The following is a 20,092-nucleotide window of genomic DNA, read 5'->3' as shown; positions in this document are numbered from 1 at the left end:
CGAATCTTCATTCTACCAGATGCCACATCCACATTTTGAACAAAGGTTCCTCCCCTCTAATTTTTCCCCATACATGCAATAACTGGGATGTTAAATGCAGCTGGAAATCTGCTCCTTGGCCTCTTGCCACTGGACTCAAAGGACACCTCCTTACCCTGACGACATGGAAGGAAGGATGGAATAACACTAAAGAGACTTCTCTCCAAGCTGCAGTATTCTGCTCCATCATACACCAGGTTAGGCAGAAAGCAAAAAGCACTGTAGGAAAATAGGGAATTATCTCCATAACTCTGTGCAAAGGTACGTTTAATTCCTCTGATAACAGCAATGTCTTTTGGTGAAAATTTATAAAAACAGCAAGAAAGTTGCTTAGTTGAAATTCCATTCAAAACCTCAGTAGGTGCATTTTGAAAAGGAAATACTCAACCTGGGAGGTACAGCTTATCAAAATGGGGAACAACTGAAATCCTGGTTTTATACAAAGCAGCAGGCAACTTTAATGACAGAGAGCACTTTGGTCTCTGTCCACAGTTTTTCAGAACTGACTCCTTGAAGCACCTTGGATACTTTATGTCTGTTTCAATGTTTGATGTCAATTGCCCATGGCAATTTTTTGCTGGCACCTTGCTACAGGATTTGTTCTCAGCTGTAATCTACATCTAAGATATCACAGAAACACCATCTAATACCTTTGACTCTCAAGCAGTAAGCACTAAAATGAACTTTCCTGGAGAAGTTTTATCAATCTTGCCTGCAAGCAGTCTAAATTCAAGAACTTTTTGGTAATAAGGCACTTTCCCTCAGTATATCCTCAATTTTATCTTCCTCTTAACCTATCCAAAAACATTTCAACATACAATAAGGAAGGATGGGGACAAAAATAATGTTGTCAAATTATTGAAGCAGTGCCCAGGAAGGAGAGCTAGAAGGGCTGTAGAGAAATAGACTTGTCATTTGTGTCCCAGTCTTGATAGATATTCTATATATCCTGAAGTTTCAAATGAGAGTTTTTATTATTGTGTCCTTGGGCAAACTACTACAGTTCTTATCCACCCTTTATGATAAACCGAATTGTCCTGATTTTTCAACAAACAGCTTGTGAACAGTAGGTTGAACACAGAACCTCACTTTGTAAGACATAACCAAGTTTGATATTAACAACATATTTCCTAAGATCAGCATTTCCATGCTTATTTCAAATTAGCCATACTCAAGAGTCAGGCTTTCAAAAACATCAAATTGTGAATGCAAAATTCTGAAACAGTTTTCAAATAACTTAGTAGTATGCCAAAAGTGCACTAAGGTAGAGTATTTACTATTAAGTACAGTCTTCATTGGCTCACATATCAGTAAAAGTTGGTATGTAAAGTATCAACTTTTTCTGTCGTCATTCTGCTTTTTTTGTGGTTTTACTTATGTTAATTTTCCTGTATTATTCTTATATGTTTTGTATTAATAAAACAGAAGAAATAATGAGAAACTTGAGAGAGAATATAAGTGACAATTGGCAGCCCCATATAAGACCTTTTCTTAGGGCAGAAAAGCGTCCATATCCTTACTGACATAGCTTCTCTTTATTGAGATTAAACAAAAAATCTGATACTTGAATTCATTACAAGCCAGTGTAATGAGTTTGGCAATACTGAATATTACTCTCTTACTCCTCTCATGGAGCTGGTATCTCTGGAGGGTATTCAGCAAGCAGAAAAAGAGGGAGAACATCCATGGAAGGAGTGTTTTAAGTCCTGTTGGAGTTTGTGCCTTCAGAGATATATCTATCTAGGAATGATATGACCCATACTACTGCTGTAAAAGATATGGATGTACTGTAAAAAACAAAATTACACCAAACCTGATTGTTTGGATATATGCCAGAAACTTGCCTTTCAGCCACTGAAGTTTATCTGCTCCAAAACTACGAAACCAGTTAGTTTCAGCAGAGGATAACATGATTAATCTGTTTTCTTGATATGTCTCATTGTGGAGAACCAGTACAAAGAAGCTACAAATATTCTAGTAATGGAAATAAATTTTAAAAAATGTTAAAAAAATTGTACAACCTTTGACTTAATCTCAATTTTTTTTTGCTTTTGTACCAATTTCTTATCTCAGTTTTTTTTAAACCATTTCCTTCAATACTGGACATACTATAAACTGAACACAGACAAGCTCAAACTTAATCTGAGATCAGATTGTTTGGAATGATCAGATCACAAGTCTGATACTTTAATCCAGTAAAATGTCATTCTTCAGAATATAATTAAGTAGGCACATTACTAATATTAATTGTGCCAACTGTTCCAGCTGTAATTTATTTCCTAGAATGACATTTTCTTAAAATCTTCTTTTGGTGGATTCAAACTAATTTACTGACCAATCTGATAGTATAGAGTTCATCATATTTCAGGTCTCTAGGTCTCAAAATCAAAAGATCAAGAGATACCAAGTAAAAGTTGATACTGAAGTATTGAAAATATTATCCTCAGTATTTCCCTGAGTTCTAAAATCTTTTCTTTGACTTGAACACTCTTACATGTGGTGGTACACACAACACCAGGAACATCAACTATTGATGTCAAACTGTGTAGGAAATTAGGCCTGTCTGGCACTCTGTAACAGTTACAACAACAAGCAGAATCTGCCCATTCTACTACTGGACCACTTATTGTATTCCACAAAATTCTGATTTCCAACATTTCAGAACCCGAGAAAAATAGAATATACTGAGTTAGAAGTGACCCGCAACCCAATCCCTGGCCCAGCAAAGGACAAGTGAAGAGTCACATCATGTTCCTGAGAGCATTTTCCAAATCCTTCTTGAAATCTCAGGCTGGTGCTGTGACCACTTCCCTGGGGAGGCTGTTCCAGTGCCCAACCACACTCCGGCTGGAAAACCTTTTCCTGATATCCAACTTAAACCTCCCCTGGCTCAGCTTCATGTTGTTTTGAGTCCTGTCACTGCTCACAAAAGTGAAGGGGTCAGCACCTGTCCCTCCACCTTCCCATCATGAGAAGTTCCTAAGTGCTGTGTTTGAGCATGGAAATCAGTAGCACGATTTTCAGAAGTGCTTTCAGCTATTTTCAGAAGGATTCCAGCTATTACCTAGCTGGGCATGCATTAACACAGTGACTACCAACCATCAGCTATTTGTCCTAGCAACACAACAAAGTCCATTTCTGGTGGTAACTCAGTCAACATTTCTGGTGGTAGCTCAGTCAATTATTGGAAAAGATAAATGGTATGGGGAAGAATCCCTCAATGACTTAGTTAAGCTACAGACTGAAAAATGACGTGGGAAAAAAACCCCAAACATCAAAAATAACAAAACAAATCAAACCAACCTTTTAAAAAGTGGCCAAGGATTAAAACCACATTGTCCATTCTTAATTATGGTCTGACAAAGCCTGCTTCAATTTCTTTTCTTTTAAGGTAATACTAATGAACACCATTAAGGATTCTGAATTTAAGAAAAAAATACCATCTTTTCAACTTTTTCTAAGAAAATCTTTGTGTTCTGCTGTTTTGGTTTTTTTCAGTGGTGATGTTTTTTAAAGGTATTTTTTGGCTGCATGCCTTCCAGAGATAACAAAGAACTCAAATAATGCAAACATTTCAATGAAAACCTTCTGGCATAACAAACTCCTGCATATTTTCACATTGTTTTCTTCTAATTGAATGCTTCCTTCCAGATAATATAATTTTCATTCTGGCTTAACAGCATTATAACCAAAATTAGGTTTCCTAGCAAAGAATGATAGGATGTTTTTAACCTTTTCTCCCTCTATCTACCTACAAGATATTTTTACTAGGATGTTTTGCTTTATCACAAGCCCACACATGATTAGCTTTCCACAAGATCTAGAAATATATCTGATACTATCATGCTTAGCATTGACAAAACTCTTTTCAGGAGTAAGAAATCTGCATCTTTTTGAAAGGTTCTACCTACCTGGTCACTTATAGCAACATAAAATCTCTGAGATAAAGGCGAGGGAAAAGACACAAAAATCCCCCCCACCTTACAAAATGCTGTCTTATCACAGCTAATTAATTCTGACTTGTAGAATTTGTGATGAGTATTTTCAGAATCTTACATTTTCAAAAACCTGCATGCTTTTATTGCCATTTTAATTTTTTTTCAGATAATTTTTTTTATTAATTCAGTTGATGAAAGATCAGCCAAGCATGAATTGTTAAGCTTTAGACAATGATAAGCAACAGTGTGACAAGACTTAAGGCTTATTCAGCGTCTGAACTACTAAGCAAACACACATTGCAGAATGAGATTAATTTTGGGCTACAGTATTTGCTGACAAAAGTTTAGTAAAATCTTCTCTTCCCACTGGTGAAACGCTCTTCTCTTTAAAGAACATCACTTTTAAAAATCCTGTTAAAAATAGCCATGTTATCGGGTTGTTTTCTAAAAAGTAAGTACAAAATCTATAATTGACATTTTTATAGGTAATGATAAAATACTGATCTTTTTTAATTCACCTCTGCAATAATTGTCGACCCTTTTTTTTAAAAAAAAGAGTTAGCTTTCTAATTTACATTTAATTAAAAGGATTTTTAATTTTTTTTTTTCAAGTTAGAAGCTTCCCAGTAGCTTCTGTCTATTTGGAGAGATCACTGTAAGCAAACCAAAGTGAAAGAAGTTAACACATTTAACTGATAAATCTTGAGTTGACACAGAACCATAATGCAGGCTAAACTATTTTCTAATACGTATTGAAATGTCTGTTCCATATGTATGAGAGTGTATAAATTTTACTTGAAGGTTGCAGTGTTTTTTACACAGGACTTTTGATCAAACTCTTTGCATTAAAAAAAACCCTGTTCTGTCCTCATAATATGACAAACATATCTTCATCTTTTGGCTCATATTTTTCTCCAGAATCCATACTAACCATGTATTTTTCAACTTTGTTTAAATACCTATATTTTTATTTTAATACCCACATTCACAGGCAAAAGCAAACACATTCACCAGTTCAAGAAAGAGAGGGAGTTTTTTCTGAAATACTTGAATAGAATCCTAGAATATCTTGAATCAAAAGGGACCCACAAAAATCAACTCCTGGCCCTGCACAGGACAGGCCCAAGAATCCAGCCATGTGCCTGACTTATCTAAATGATTCTTGCATTCTGGCAATCTTGATGCTATGACCATTTTGCTGGGAAGCCTGTAATTTCATGGAAAAAAAAAATACTAGAATACTAATACAACTCTGTTCCCAGGATTTATGAAAAAATAGTAATAAAAAACACAGGAAGACTCAGGTGAGAACAGAAATTCCCTATTATTTTCACTGATGAAACTCTAGAACCTATCAGTGGAACCTGTGACAACATTAATCCAAATTCATGGTGAAAAACACTTTACACCTAATTAGAATGTTTTGTGTTCCAACTTCCATCTGTCACCTATCATTCTACCCCAATGCACCTCTGAGAACACTCTTGCCCTGTCTTCTTTCTGTATGTCCTTCCTTTACCTGGTCGCAATCAGAAGACTGACTCCTCCTGACCTTTCTCTTGTAGTTAAAACCTCTTGTTCCCTCAGCCTCTTCTCATAGCCCAGGGCTCTCTAGCCTCCCACCTTCCTGGTAGCCCTGCTCCAGCATGCTGATGTCTTTCTTATAGTGAGATGCCCAAAACTGGATGGGACACTCAAGGTGTATCCCCAAGAGCTCCAAAAAGGGATGAATCACTTGCCCTGATCTGCTGGTTCCACTTTTGCTGCTGCAGCCCAAGGTGCAGCTGGCCTTTGCTGCAAGGACAAGCAGCTGACTCAGAGAATCACTTAGGTTGGAAAAGACATCCAAGGTCCTGAAGGTCTTTTTCTGCAAGGCAGTTTTGTATCCTTGGCTGTGTTGTACCAAGGGGATACTCCTTCCAGATGCACTTGCAAATAATTTATGAATTTCAACTGGATAAGGTTCCATTCAGCCCATTTCTCCAGTCTGTGCAGGTCTAGGTTGCAGCAGCCTCACCTCTACGAGGCTACTGGATTTGTCAATTCTTAATATTAAATATCTACAAAGACTACTATATATCCTTTCATAACAAGTAGCCTAAATTAAATCTAACACTGACAGCTGTACAGGAAAACTATAATTGAAATTTTACTTACTTGACCAACACAGCAGCAGCTGTCTACCTATGTCACAATGTATCCCAGCTATTTCTTCAATGTTCTTGAAATGAAGGATCTTATGGGTTTATCAATTAGATTTGCTCTACTTTTATTTTCAGTGAACTTGCAAAAATTGTATCTACCTAAAGAAAATATAAGTTTCCTGGTAATAAAGTGTGAACAACATAGGCATTTCTACAGGGAGAGAACTCTACTGAAAAAAGTATATCCAAAGCAGGTATGTTTGCCATGTTATTCAGTTTATTAGACTGTATTTTTGCTACTTGTAAGATATAGAAACTTCAGCATATTGCTTCAGGCACTCAGGGACAAATACCAGTCTCTTTGAGAGACTTTCAATAACAAATGGCACCTTACTTCTACCAATTTCAGTAGCGAGTAGAAATTCAGTTGAGAAAAAGTCTATTGCCTGACCAATGTGCAAATGCTGTCTTCAAAGAAGAGTAGGCTACGTTTGAGCTATGCTCCTCAGTTCAGACACTAAGGCTCCTTCAAAAAAAACCCTAAAACAACAAAAAAACCCAAGGAAACTGCTCAAAACAGTGATAAAGAATATGAAACAGAAGTTTTAAGGATCTGCTAACAGTACATTTCTTTAATATGTGCTTAAAATTATCAGAGACTAAAGAACTCTAAAGATATGCTGGCATGTAATTGCCTCCCCATACCAAAGGGAGTGACAGACTGATAGATACGGCCCAAAAGGAATAAGCTCTTCAGCCAGAGGAATGGAGCAGCATAGAACATGACTTGTCTCCTTATGGAATGTATCATGAAATTTTAATACTCAGCAGGGTGAGTAACGAACTGTTCAGAGTTTGCCAACAGGGAAACTGGGAAAGGGAAGAGTTCATATGTTTTGTTCTAACTCACAGTTTAAGTATTTTATTCAGTTTTATCAGAAGCAACTGACTCTGCCTCTGGTGCAGAGCCAAGTACCTGTTCCTGAAAAGAATCTGCTCAAGTCCTTTTTTTTTTTTTTTTTTTTTTTTTTTGGCAAAATTCCTATTGAATACAGTCCCAAATTCCCTAAAAAATGACTACAGATCAAGGATATGTCAAAGAATACAATGCTAAAGAAACGTTCTCAAATCAGGATGAGCACTGGAAAGTCAGCACAGCAAGCCAGAAAGATATTTGACTCATTTCGTATTTGTGTTAGTTCTAAACCCCTCCAGTGATGATTTAAATTTTTTTTGGACAGAAGATTATTCATTTAATACATATGGGATAAACAACAACCCAACACAAACAATATTAGATTATTATTTATTTCCTCTTTACAACACTTGCCAAGTCTAAGGACAGCTATCTAACTGTAAGCTTTCGATGTTATCTTCTGCAAAAGAGTATTTCAGGTATTTTTAAAAATGTTTTTATTTGAAATGCTAGAAACTGCCTGGTCATATGTAAAACATTTCAAGGGCAAATTACAGAAAAAAATTGCATAAAATCTCTTCTGTTACTTTATTCCATTATTCTTCTGTTATTCAAAGACAGATTAGCAGTCCAACTATTAAACTTCATGAGTAACTGGAGTCTCAGAACTCATCCTGAGTTATCTGACCTTGATATTGCTGATAACTCAAAAGTGTAACTTTATCAATAAGAAAAAAGTTCACCAAGGAAGCACATCTCCTGCACAACAAGACATTTCTCAACCTTCATACCGCTGACTGGAAAAATCCTAAAATAACACCATCATGTAAACATACCTCAGTATTACTCAAACACATTTCATATAACTTTCTTGAAACGCAGTCATACCATATGTTAAATTAAAAGTGCTGGGGAAGCACACTTGACATGCCAATGTAGACTGTGCTTAAATAATTTTCAGTAACATACTTCTTCTAATGTTAACAAGTCTAGATGGTAATAAACTTTATATAAAATAAGAGTTTATCTTAAAGAGTTAATTCTCACCTGATTTATTAGGAATGCTTACATTTAAGTCACCTTCATGTACAGTTGCTGCTGAATTAGTACAAGATATTTCTGACTTCTGCCATTTTAACTGAACTTGCATTCCATATTTTTGTTACATCTTTGGTATTCGACTAAATAATTATTTCCTACTTATCATGGAAAAATCATTAATTTGATTGAAGTGTAGCTTGAATAGCTTAAACTAAGAAAGTGATCAATGTTTTTTGTATTTTTGTTACTATTATTGCACAAAACTTTGGCACCAAGCTTGGCATGTAACACTTAATATTATCTATTCATATTTCCACTGTAAAAAATAGAACCCATGCCTATAAAACTTATTTTTTTCTCAATTCTTGAAACTCAAGTACCATCATCTTTCATTCATTAGGTTCACTGAGAAAACAAAACACACATATCAAGAAGCTAAAAAATGCAAAGTTTACCTCCACTAAATTAACCAAGAGAACAGTTTCCTTTTGTTACAATTTTTTAAATAAACTTGTCATTTTTCAAACAATGTACCAGAATATTTTCTTAAAGAAAACCAACGTTTAAACAAAGAGAGTGGGTTATATTTTCTCAGTAAATTTTGATGACAGGTCGGCAGCTTTACATAATTCATTCTAAAGATTTTAATACCTTGAGTGATAAAATTATTATTAAACAGATTCACAAAACTAACCAATACATCTCTGCAATCATGAAGCTAAAAACCTTCAGCTGAAAATTACAGCTGTATTGGTGGCAGAAACAAGTTGCTGATAATTCATTCAAACTCCAGAAAATCAATGAATTCCAAATGTGACTACTATTTTGTTACTGGACAAAGAAGTTACAAAATTGCAAGAAATTTTCTTTTTTAAAAGCAGGTCATAATGCAATTTTTAAAACTCTACTAAAATCTCACACTCTCTAGTGTATATTATTTTTACAAAAATATTATCGAACTTGTTCTTGGTGATAATTCATAACAAAATTTACTAATTATAAAAACATCAACAATTGGTACATTACCTAATGCTGCTCATGCTTCCAGTCTCTGATCCAAGCTTACATCTCTCCAGCTGGCTCGCTACAATCTGACGTTCAGCCTCAAGTTCTCGAGTCAGTCTCTCAAACTGCAGTTCCTGAAAAAATGAAGTTAAACCATTTGCTTTGACTTCTCTACAGATTAAGAGGGATTTTCAGCACATAAAAATGAAGTTTGTGCAATAATTATTAGCATAATACCTTATAACAAAGCTTTTTTTCCTTTTTTAACATGTTCAAAGTTCACATTTTTGTGGTGACATCTACTTGTTCATTTATTCTAATGATGTATGTCATAGAATGAGACTGTTTATCAGGAATCGAATTTCTAAATATATTAAATAATTTAGCCTACAGAGTTCACGCAAATCTCTCAGTAACATAGAGATCTTGGCAAATTGACCTGAGTATGATCACAAATAAGTACAATTTGTGTTACTTAAAAAAAAAAGACTAAGTTCTGTGGATAATCCTGTGATGACAAAAGTTTCTGCACTTGAAAACACAACCATCACAGTATACACCAGTGAAATAAATTAAATTGAAGGTGTTGATATGAAGGTGTTGATATGGCCTAAGCACAGCTTAATTTCTGCAGTTAATGATGTGCAGAAGGGAAACTTCAGTAATTTTGGACAAAAGATGTGCTAAAATTCTTACAACTAATTTAATTTATTTTCTTTTATTTTGTCAAGGAAACCAAACCAGTCCTACCAGATAAGACTTATCCACAGAGCTTAAAAAGGTACTTTTAAAGTGTTTTTATTTTAAGACACAAAAGATTATTTTTTATTTTAAAAAAAAGTAAAACCAATACAATTAAAATCTCCACCATCTCATAAAGGGCTACATTCCTCACATATTGTAGCACTAATTTTATCAAATAAAAAAATTCAATTTTTTTTTCAATTCAATTCAATTCAATTCAAACCTTTAGGGGAGTTATGGTTATCGTAAACTTGTCGAGTGTTGCTGCCCTTTCATTTTGGTCAGTAACATTGCATCATTTTCACAGGTAAACAAAAACATCTCTCCTGCCCCTTTTATTTAGGTTTGTTAAAGGCTCAAGGAGAAATATTTTGAGAATCCATTTCTTAAATAATCGCCTTATCCATACAAATGACCCCATTATCTCTTTCTCTCTCTTTTTTTCCTCCAAAATGACCTCCCTGTAATGCAGAGGTATGGGAGGGAGTCCCTTAAATAACTCCCCAGCAAGGTCCTGCTGGGCAGAACAGCACTGGAAATTACTGGAGTTATGACTTATGCCCACCAAGTGACATTGAAGGACTTTGTATTTGAGAGAAAGGAAGAAACGGTAGAAGTAGAGCAGGATTTATGGGTGTTCATTCTAAGTCCTACCTATAACCAAGTAATCAAGGGTAAATGAAGGCATTAAACTTTTCAAATCTCTGAAATGAGGTAAATGATAAATGAAATGTAAGAAGGAACTGGCTGGTGGTCCTTCTGCTAAATCCAGCTGGATCACTCCTCCTTGTTTCTCTTGCTATTGTCAAGGAATAACTTCTGTCCTGCACTGTGAATAAAGGGAGAATTCCACATAGGTTATATTCAGCATGAAATAGCCAGTGAATCATTAAATGGCCACTATGTGGACAAAGCCTGTTTAACTGTGAATTTATTATTCCAAACAAATCTATAGAGAGTACAAGAATACCACTGAAAGTCAGATTGATGAAAGACCAAAACATCACTTCTCACTGAATGTCAACAGTGCTAAAGTAATCAATAGTTAATATTCTCTGCACATTTTTGTAGTGTGCAAAAACATTTCTTTCACTGTTGTTGAAGATACGATTAACAAAAATCACCTGACAATAATCACCCATTTCATATATGCCTCCTTCACAGAGAGCATTTCTCTCACCTAGAAGAATCAATTGCCTGAAAAGCTGAAGATTCAGTTTATCGGCTTTCCAAGAGTTATTATTCAAATCCGGGCCTTGTTTGCATAAAATAAAACCCTTAATGCAGAAAGGATTGTAGCAGAAATATTACTAAATTGTTGAAGAATGAAAAATCCAAGTGGTACAGTATTTGCCATGCCAGCATGCTTAAATCAAAGCACGCAAATCTGGAGAAATTTTGATAGTATAAAATACCCAAGAAAATCTAACTGAGCATTATGTTTACTTTCAAAATACAGACCAAACTTTTAACAACTATTCTGTCCCACTGCATTTTTTAGGCCACTTGATTCTATCACAACAATGTAAATTTTAGTGCTTAGCATAGATTTTCATCTAGTCAGTTCAGCTCTCACCATCCCAGGTGAGGCAGGTCAGATGTGCTCTTTGCCATCCATGGCCTTGCATGGGCACTTTGTCTTACCCGTCTAGTAAGAAGGTGCAGCTGTCCCCACAATGCTGAGAGAACGTTAAGCACCAAGAACTGGGGAAGAAATGTTCCTCACTCTCTGTGTTGTCCACCTCCCTTTTCCTAGACAAAAAAAGTGCAGCTCATTGTGTTCTTTAAGTCTAATAGGGGTGCAAACAACGGTTCTCTAGTTTCTCCCTTTTGTCCATCCTATCCCAAGCAAACTAAATACAGAAATGCCTCAAACCTATTTTACTGACATACTTCAAAAGCAAATATTATTTTGCCTTTTTTTTTTTTTTTCCTTCAAACTGTCTGGATTGTATATCTTCTCATATCTTTTCTATGCCTTGTATTCCTTCAGTTAATGATTCTGGTTGACAACTTTTCCAGAAACTTCTGCATTTCCTCAACTTATATCCTTTTGCTATGATTACTTTGTCCCCAGAACTATTTATTTTCTCGTGATTCTAGTCTGCAAAATATACTTTTCTACTCTTCACTCTGTCATTTGTTTTTCTTTCCTACTTATTGCTTTCTGTTCTTTTCCGCCTTCCCTCTCTCCTTCATTTCCTAGCGCATTTCATGACTCATCCTCCACTAAATCTCTTTTAGTCCTATTACACTAAGTGCTACTCCAGCACATGCCCTAAACTGATTGTTTTAAGGACTTTTTCTCATTCTGTCTCCCCCTGGTTCCTTATTGAGGAAACTCTTCTGTTCTTAACATGTACAAATTGATGTTTTCTGGTTTCACTGCCCACACTAAGTCCTGCCCTGCAGAGATGACTCGAAAAGGGCAGTTGTATCTACATTATTCCTCAAGTAGGAAGCAGAAATGTACTTGATCACTTAAGAAAGAAATATCTTGGCTTTCTAATATATGAAAATGGTTAGGAAACATGAACAGGAACTTCACTACTAGCTTTTTAATTGCTGCTATTTCTTACTTAATTAGCTTCTGTCAGGTGCCACTAGAAGTTAAAAATTAAAGGAAGGAGACAAAAGGTGGGGAGGTAGGATATGTGCAGAGCCAAAGAATTATAATTTCAAGAATTATCCTCTACATTAAATTTAATAAGCAACTGTCTTCAGTATTCCCTCATGCCATGAAAAAGGTGCAGGTCTACAGCCTTTGGACTGAAAACAAAAAAAGAAGAACTCAAGTAAGATTTGTGAATCTGTTTTCCCTCCATACCAAGAATCCCTGGCAGAAAACAAATTAATAAGCTTCCTTCTCTTTGTTTGGGAAGCAGTGAGAGTGACTAATATTTGAATAAATCCATATGTTTAGATTTCAAGTAGCTGTCACAGTGCAAGAAGACAGAAACCAGAAATAGCATTTGCTTACATTTTATAAAAATAATCACTGAACCTGACTCCATCATTTATCTTATTTGTTGTGTTTACAATCATTTTCACCAGTTCATGCCATGTTGTGTTATCCTCACAACTTTCTATTATTTATCTGAATCAAGCTAATCAGAACATTAAAATTAAAAATGAATTCCTACTCACTGATTATGCAAATCTGTTGTCAAGACAATTGCAGAATGAAGAACAGCAGAAACTACAATGCAACATCAAAATTAATTTACATAATAACACGTCAAGAGCAGCCTAAAGGACTGTGCTTCAAAGGGCAATAATGCTGAAGCAAATAAATGCCCATGCAAGGGCATTACAAAAGTGCAGTGACCAGCATGGCAGTCCTTAGCACTTGGCATCAGGAAGGGGTGTGGGTGTGGGAAGCCACCAGAGATCAGAGATAATGATGAGAGTAATCCAGAGAAATCACTCAAGAGAGTAACTTGGAAAGGGAGGAACTTCATGATAACCATATCAAATTGTTTTGCAGTGATACCAAGTATTAATCTGCTAGGGCCTGAAGTAATTTATGTTTCAAAAATGGTTCTTGTTCACAACCATGGTGGGGTTTATTCTGTAAAAAAATATTCATTACTCCATAGATGGCAATTCAATGTACTTTCTTTATCAGCATGAGTTTTATATTTTACCTATCCTCTGCAGCCACCAAAGCTTTAAGCACAATGTAAAACTTGAGTCAGGTCATAACAATTCACAGTGGTCCAGACACTGAACAAGCATGATGGAAATCTTCACAGTCTTCAGACAAGCTAGGAACTCCTGAGCTCGGGGCACACCAAACTAGAGGGTATTTTGTTATCTTTTTATGCTTTATATCTGCTGGGTCATCTGTATTGACCCAGTAATCCTTCAATCCTTTCACAAAGAGATGTGTATCAATGCTAAGCAAAAGACATAGCAAAATCAGTAATGACAGTAAGAAGCAGCTAAAACAAAACAAAACCAAACCCTAAAAAAAATCTAAATTTAGGCACAAGAGGCTAGCAAAATTATTGGGTTCCTAACAATCTTTAGGTCATGGCATTAAAAAAGGACAAGTGTTTAGCTTTTGATTGCAAATATGCTATACAAAATCTAATTGGGGCACTGGTGATCATTTGAATCTTCAAATACAGACAAATAACAGCACTGATAATCTAGGCTGGGAATCCCTGGTGAGATGAATACAGGAAACCTGATTACAGCTACACAAACAAATAAATCATCTCTGGGATTGAAGTCTTTCAAAGGACTATGTTAGACACCACAGAGGCTATAGAAGTGTACAGCATTGGCTCTATCTTTTTGTAACCTGTTAAACAAGAAGAAACTTACCTCAGTTAACATCACAAGTATGTGCATATTCCTAAGCACATCCTACAGCATCATGCACAATTCCACATACTCCACATCTGTACACTCCACTGAATGCCTCTACTCACAGTGATGTTGGTAACAAACTATTTTTCAACCTATTGCACCAAACACACATGAGTAGCAAAAACTGGATCACATACATCCTAAGGAAAACAGCAAAACCTAGGAAAGTTTAACTTGGTAGAAATCTAGTGACAGATACCATGAGACATAAACCAGACCTGACAGCCCATCCTGTAAATAGAAAGAAAACAGAGTGTCTTCATGTTTTAAAAACAAGAAAAAAACATCACTAGCAATGCCCCTAAACATCTGACCTTCAAAACTAGGCTTTAGAATGTACTGATTAATACCTTTCACATTCTCAACACTCTCCATTGTTGGACTGTGTTTTCATTTGTTCTGTTCTTATCCTTTTTCACTGGATTGTTTCACTCTTCCATTTTACTGAATAGCACAGGGATGATGGAAAAAGCTCACAAAAGGTAATCAGATAAGCAGAGAGGTGACAGATTCAGAAGCTCAGTGGTGGGTATGTACATTTTCGCAGAATCCTAACGGAGAGATGACTGCACCGATAAGTAAGTACAAGCTTCCAGGTAACCAACCTTAAAGAAGCAATTCATACACTGGAGGGCAGGACTACTATTCAGAGGAACTTTGACAAGCTGGAAGAATAGGCCAACAAGAGTGTCATGAAGCTCATGAAAGAAAAACAAACAGTCCTGCACAGAGGATGGAATCCAATGTAAAAGTACAGCATCTCCCCAGAAAGGATCTGGGGGTGTGGCAGACACAAAGTTATGACTTAGCAGTGCATTCCTGTGCTGACAATGGCCAACCACTCACTTCACTACACCAACAAGAGAGCTGATAAAAAAAAAAAAAAAAAAAAAAAAAAAAAAAAAAAAAAAAAAAAACAAAAAACAAGGAAACAACTGAACTAATTATTCTCTTTTATTTACTGCTCCTTAAGGTGCATCTCGAGTGCAGTGGTTGGCTCTCGGCCACCAGGACAAGACACAAGATTTTGAAGCAAGACTACCAGAAAGCCACACTGATGGCCAGAAGATTGAAGCACACATTATACAAGCAGAAGGGGGAGGAATTTGGTTTGGTTAGCATGAAGAAGAGACTACTTGTGGAGGATGTATTATATAGAATCACTAAGGCTGGAAAAGACCTCCAAGATTAAAAGTCCAACCTTTGACCAAATACTGCCATGTTAAGTAGACCATAGAACTAAGTGACACATCCAGTTGTTTCTTGAACACTTCCAGAGATGACTCTGTTCCAATGCTTAACAACCCTGCCAGTGAAAAAATTCTTTCTGATGCCCAACGTAAACCTGCCCTGGCACAGTTTGAGACTGTTATGCCCTTGTCCTCCCACTGGCTGCCTGGAGGAAGAGGCTGATCTTCACCTTGCAAAACCCGGTCAGGCAGTTGTAGAGAGCAACAAGGTCACTCCTGAGCCTCCTTTTCTCCAGGCTAAACACCCCCAGCTCCCTCAGCCACTCCTCATATGACGGACTCTCCAGACCCTTCTCCAGCTCTGGTGCCCTCCTGGGGGCATGATACAGCCCCCCAATGTCATTCTTGCAGGGGCTGGCCCAGAACTGAACAGAGGATTAGAGCTGTGGCCTCAGCAGTGCTGAGTACAGGAGGACAATCCCTGCCCTGGTCCTGCTGGCCACACTATTGCTGGTACAGGCCAGGATCCCCTTGGCCTTCTTGGCCATGTGGGAACAAGCTGGCTCAAGTTCAGCTGCTGTCAATCAACAGCCCCAGGTCCTTTTCCACTGGGCAGTTTTCCAGACACTCTGCCCCCAGCCTGCAGCACGGATGTCACAGACTTTCACTTCTTTAAGGGGATTATAGTGAACACATCACCAGGCTCTTGCCAGGCATATGCAGCAAGCAGACACAGGCAACAGTGACAAGTTGCAGTGAAGTAAATTCTAACTGAACAAAAGGTAAAAAAACAAATACAAACAACAAATACAGTAATTAAAAAAAAATTCAAAACCAAACAATTCATCAAGGGTAATGAAACACTGGAACAGTTTGTACACACAGAATCTCCATTCTCAGAGATTTCAAAAGTCATCTTCACATCTGATCTAACACTGAAGCTAGACTTGCTTGGAGCAGACCTCCAGAGTCTCTTTTAACCTATTTTCTCCATGATCCTAGAACTAATGAGCTCTGAATATTTTTTCCAGTCTTTATACCAAGGTTATTGATTAGATCAGAGGCTACCAAACTCTCTGATCATGATGATTACATAAAGACATATTTCACTTGATGTAAATGCTCGTATTTTATCAGCCTGAATTTCTCTAGCTTATTCTTTCACCTGATTTGACTGCTTTAGCAATCCCATGCTTCCTTACAAGAGATTAGCATGGCATCTAGGCTATTATGCATGTGGATTATTTATGGGACAAAGAACTAGTTTGGCTGATTACAGTGTTTAAAAATAAACTATTCCTTCATTTTCATGTGAGATTACTTCAAAGAAGTCCTTTTTATGCCTTTAACAACTTTTATAGAAATAAGACCCTATTTCATTTTCTATGTTTAGGATCCTGATACAAATATGGTGACAATTGCATACCACTGCATGTTTTAGCTCTCTAGGCATACTGCCCTGTTCCTCTGTGAGTTGCAGGCAAGCCTTGCTCTCTGAAGGCACACTGCCCAACTGCCTGGACTTCTGTTCCTACGGAAATTGCATTATTTCTTTTCCAGAATAATCACCAAATTTTTTTTTAATTATCTCAATTTTTCTATTTCAAATGGTCTGATCCTTTTTCATCCCATTTTTTCTTCTCTCTGTTTTATATTCAGCTTCAGTCTGTAAGCTAACTTTTCTTCTTCTCACTAGTTTTTGCATCCCTTGCCAACACTCCCAATGGTTCATCACCCACCATGACTGATGTGCTATTCCACTTCCTCCCATGCAAACTACTTCTGCCCATAAAGCAATAAACTGTAAACAAAAACTTTAGGACAGCGTTAGGACAGGATTAGAACTACTATGAGCTTTCTAATGTAAGTGTTTTGCTTCTCCACCCTCTGCAGCAGCAATCTAAGGAGAATGTAAGATGAAATTGACTTTCTACCTTACTAACTTTGACCTCCTTTAGGGCTTACTGTCATTATCTGTAAAGCTCAGTGTGAGTGCAAAACAAATCCTCAAAGTGGTGGGCCTTCTCCAAGGAGAGCAAGAGAAGTAGAGATGGAGTTTAGTAACAGCCCCTGACTCTTCAGTTTTACACTGGCCTGAGTTTGTAATTCTCATTTACTTCTTAGCTGTCCAAGCACATGTCTAAGTGGAAAAGGGTAATTCCATTTACAGTAGCAGCTCTCAAAGCCTGAATTCACAATTTCAGCAATACTAATATACCAGACAGAACTGTGGACTGATGTTTTTTACCTTGATTTTCCAGTACATATCTGCAGAGTAATTCTGTTCTGAAAAGAGCAACACAGTCTTGTTGCAGAAGGAAGATGCTTAATTATACATATATTTGTATAGTTTAAAGACATATGAAAAGCAAGGAAAGTTGAACAACATGGTCACAAAATGTGAAACTTTTAAAAATGTCCTAGACATTGAGGCATTAAGAAAGCCTTTTTTGGTTCTGACATGCTTAGGTTCTAGTTTCCCTTTCTTATCTGATTGGATCTGTGCTCAGTTGGGCAATGTGACAAGATGCCAGCAACAGCTGCAGAGCCATCAGAGCACACGCTAACATGCATGCACACCAGTGACACACACAACTTCTTGAGCAGTCTGCATGCTTAGACCTAAGTCTTCTCCAGCATTTTATTAATGGAGCTCTCCACTTCCCTACCTATATGCCTATGAACAAGTTCTTCCTCCCATAGTTGTGAGAATGCACATCATCCTAGGCACTGGGAACAGATGGAGAACCAGCATGATAAACTATTAGCGTTACACTTGTCCAAAATGGTCTAAAAGAGAAGCCAACTATTACCTTTTCTTCTCCTACTTGAATTGAGGAAATTATTCTGATGAACAATTTTTTCTTTTGATTTTCCTCACCTTACAAGAAAGACTTATTTCTCAACACAGACATAGACCATCAGCACAGCATATCCAAGAACAGCCTCCATAATTTGCAATAATCTCTAAATTTCTGAATTAATTAGGATACTTGATTTGACTATTGCCACAAGTAGCTATTAAAAAACTGGTTATTAGCAAGTTACTAAGATTCAAAAGTTATCTAGCAAAGCAAGATGGCTTTTTTTTTTAAGACAACCTAGCACATGGAAATGGATACCTATAGAATTTTTTCTCTTGTCTTAAAATTAACAACTTAGAAGCTTGATTTTCTGCACATTTGGTACACACAGTTTGCTACACTAACTGAATGTGGATGGACTTACAAATAAATAAAGGATTACATCAAAATTGTAAATTCAGCTCAAATACAGGGATGCTCAAAAACAAAAATACTACTATTCGAACTAACAGTACACTGATTGGTCAAATAATTAATTTATTTCTGCTACTAAGTACTATTAAGTACTAAAGAAAAAAATTCCCAGCATGGGCTAAAAACAATTTGGACTCAAGGACTGCAAACCCTTGAGATTTGCACATTTTCTCTCACAGATGATTCTGTGGCAGTAGCAGTTAACTTTAATAGCTTTTGAATATTTCCTCTTTTATTACATCTTTTATTACAAAGAAGAGAACTAGTAAAATAATTAGGCAATTCATTCCTTTTCTGGCTACCCTACGGAAATACCACAGTTTCAGGAAATTCCCAACAGATTCATATTGTTCCTTATGAAAAAGAAAAGCAATTAGTAATGAAAATGTTAGTTTTAAGAAGTATCATTATGATTTTATTCTTCTAATTCTGGTATGAATAGCTCATCTTTTGAAAAAAGTAAAAAGATTTTCATAATGAAATTATAGTCTAAAAATCACCTGTTTGAAAACAAATAGGTAAGGAACGTGTATTTCAGGATAACATTTGTAGTATGGGCAAGGATAGGTAGGGAAAGAGCTTGAATCAGTAAAACAAACAATTTCACTGAAAAAAATACCTTTTATGGGTTGATGCAGTAGGGAGTTGGCAGAGGGGTATTTTGAAAGATGGGTACAAAACGCAATAGTTCTGTGAGTCTTCAATAACCCTAACATTTGGTACAAAAAAAGAAATAAAGTGCAAATGACATGGCACATAACCTGAATTTCAGATAATATCATACACAGATGCTATGGATGCCCACAGGAAAAGATTAAATTCTTGACTTGGTCAAGAGCAAGACAGTTTCACATCTTGCAGTTGAGAAGCCACTCTTAGTGATCATTCTGTCCCTAAACCCAACATCCCCACAGAAAGCAGAGCATCTGCCAGCTAAGAGCCACATAAAAGGAGAAAATATGTAAGAAAAAAAATCAAAAAGTTTGCTTAAAGCTAAGAGTAAAGTATTTATAGACAGTAGGGAAGCCAATTGTTGGAAGTGTATGATGGATGTACAGAGTCAAGGCAGGATGTATCAAGAAAAGGTCAAGACACAAAGAGTTAGGGCAAAGGAAGCTTTTACTAATAAAAACCACTTTTTCTGAAAGTTGAAACCATCTTCAAGTGAAGAAAATACAGGAGTGTAAATACTGACAGGTTAAACATTAGAACACAAGACAGCACAATATGATTTTAAGGGACAAATAGCCAAAGGCATGAAAGCAATCAACAAATATTTCTCCAAATGCATCAGGAGCAAGAATCTGCCTGAAGAGTCTGTAAAATCACTGGTAAGGGTATAAAAGGGTCCAATGAAGAGAAACCAAATTAATCCCTTGTGGATTTTTTTTTCTATTTTATGGGAAAATCTCATGCTAGG

The 20,092-nt window shown here is 36.4% G+C and overlaps 1 protein-coding gene across 3 annotated transcripts in view; it reads right to left on the bottom strand.

Annotated features, from left to right (window-relative positions):
* Nucleotides 1-20,092, bottom strand: part of CTNND2 (catenin delta 2) — a 419,330-nt gene that overhangs the window by 380,850 nt on the left and 18,388 nt on the right. For all 3 annotated transcript variants that reach the window (XM_083856451.1, XM_083856449.1, XM_083856450.1), the window contains exon 2: nt 9,105-9,217. In XM_083856451.1, coding sequence (XP_083712577.1) covers nt 9,105-9,118 — 14 coding nt within the window. In that variant the 5' untranslated portion in view covers nt 9,119-9,217. The remainder of the gene's footprint in view (nt 1-9,104; nt 9,218-20,092) is intronic.

Source organism: Zosterops lateralis, assembly GCF_965231275.1.
Source record: "Zosterops lateralis genome assembly, chromosome: 1".
In the NCBI taxonomy this organism is placed as follows: Eukaryota; Metazoa; Chordata; class Aves; order Passeriformes; family Zosteropidae; genus Zosterops; species Zosterops lateralis.
The sequence above is the reverse complement of the archived record's forward strand: the minus strand, read 5'-3'. Positions and strand labels throughout refer to the sequence as shown.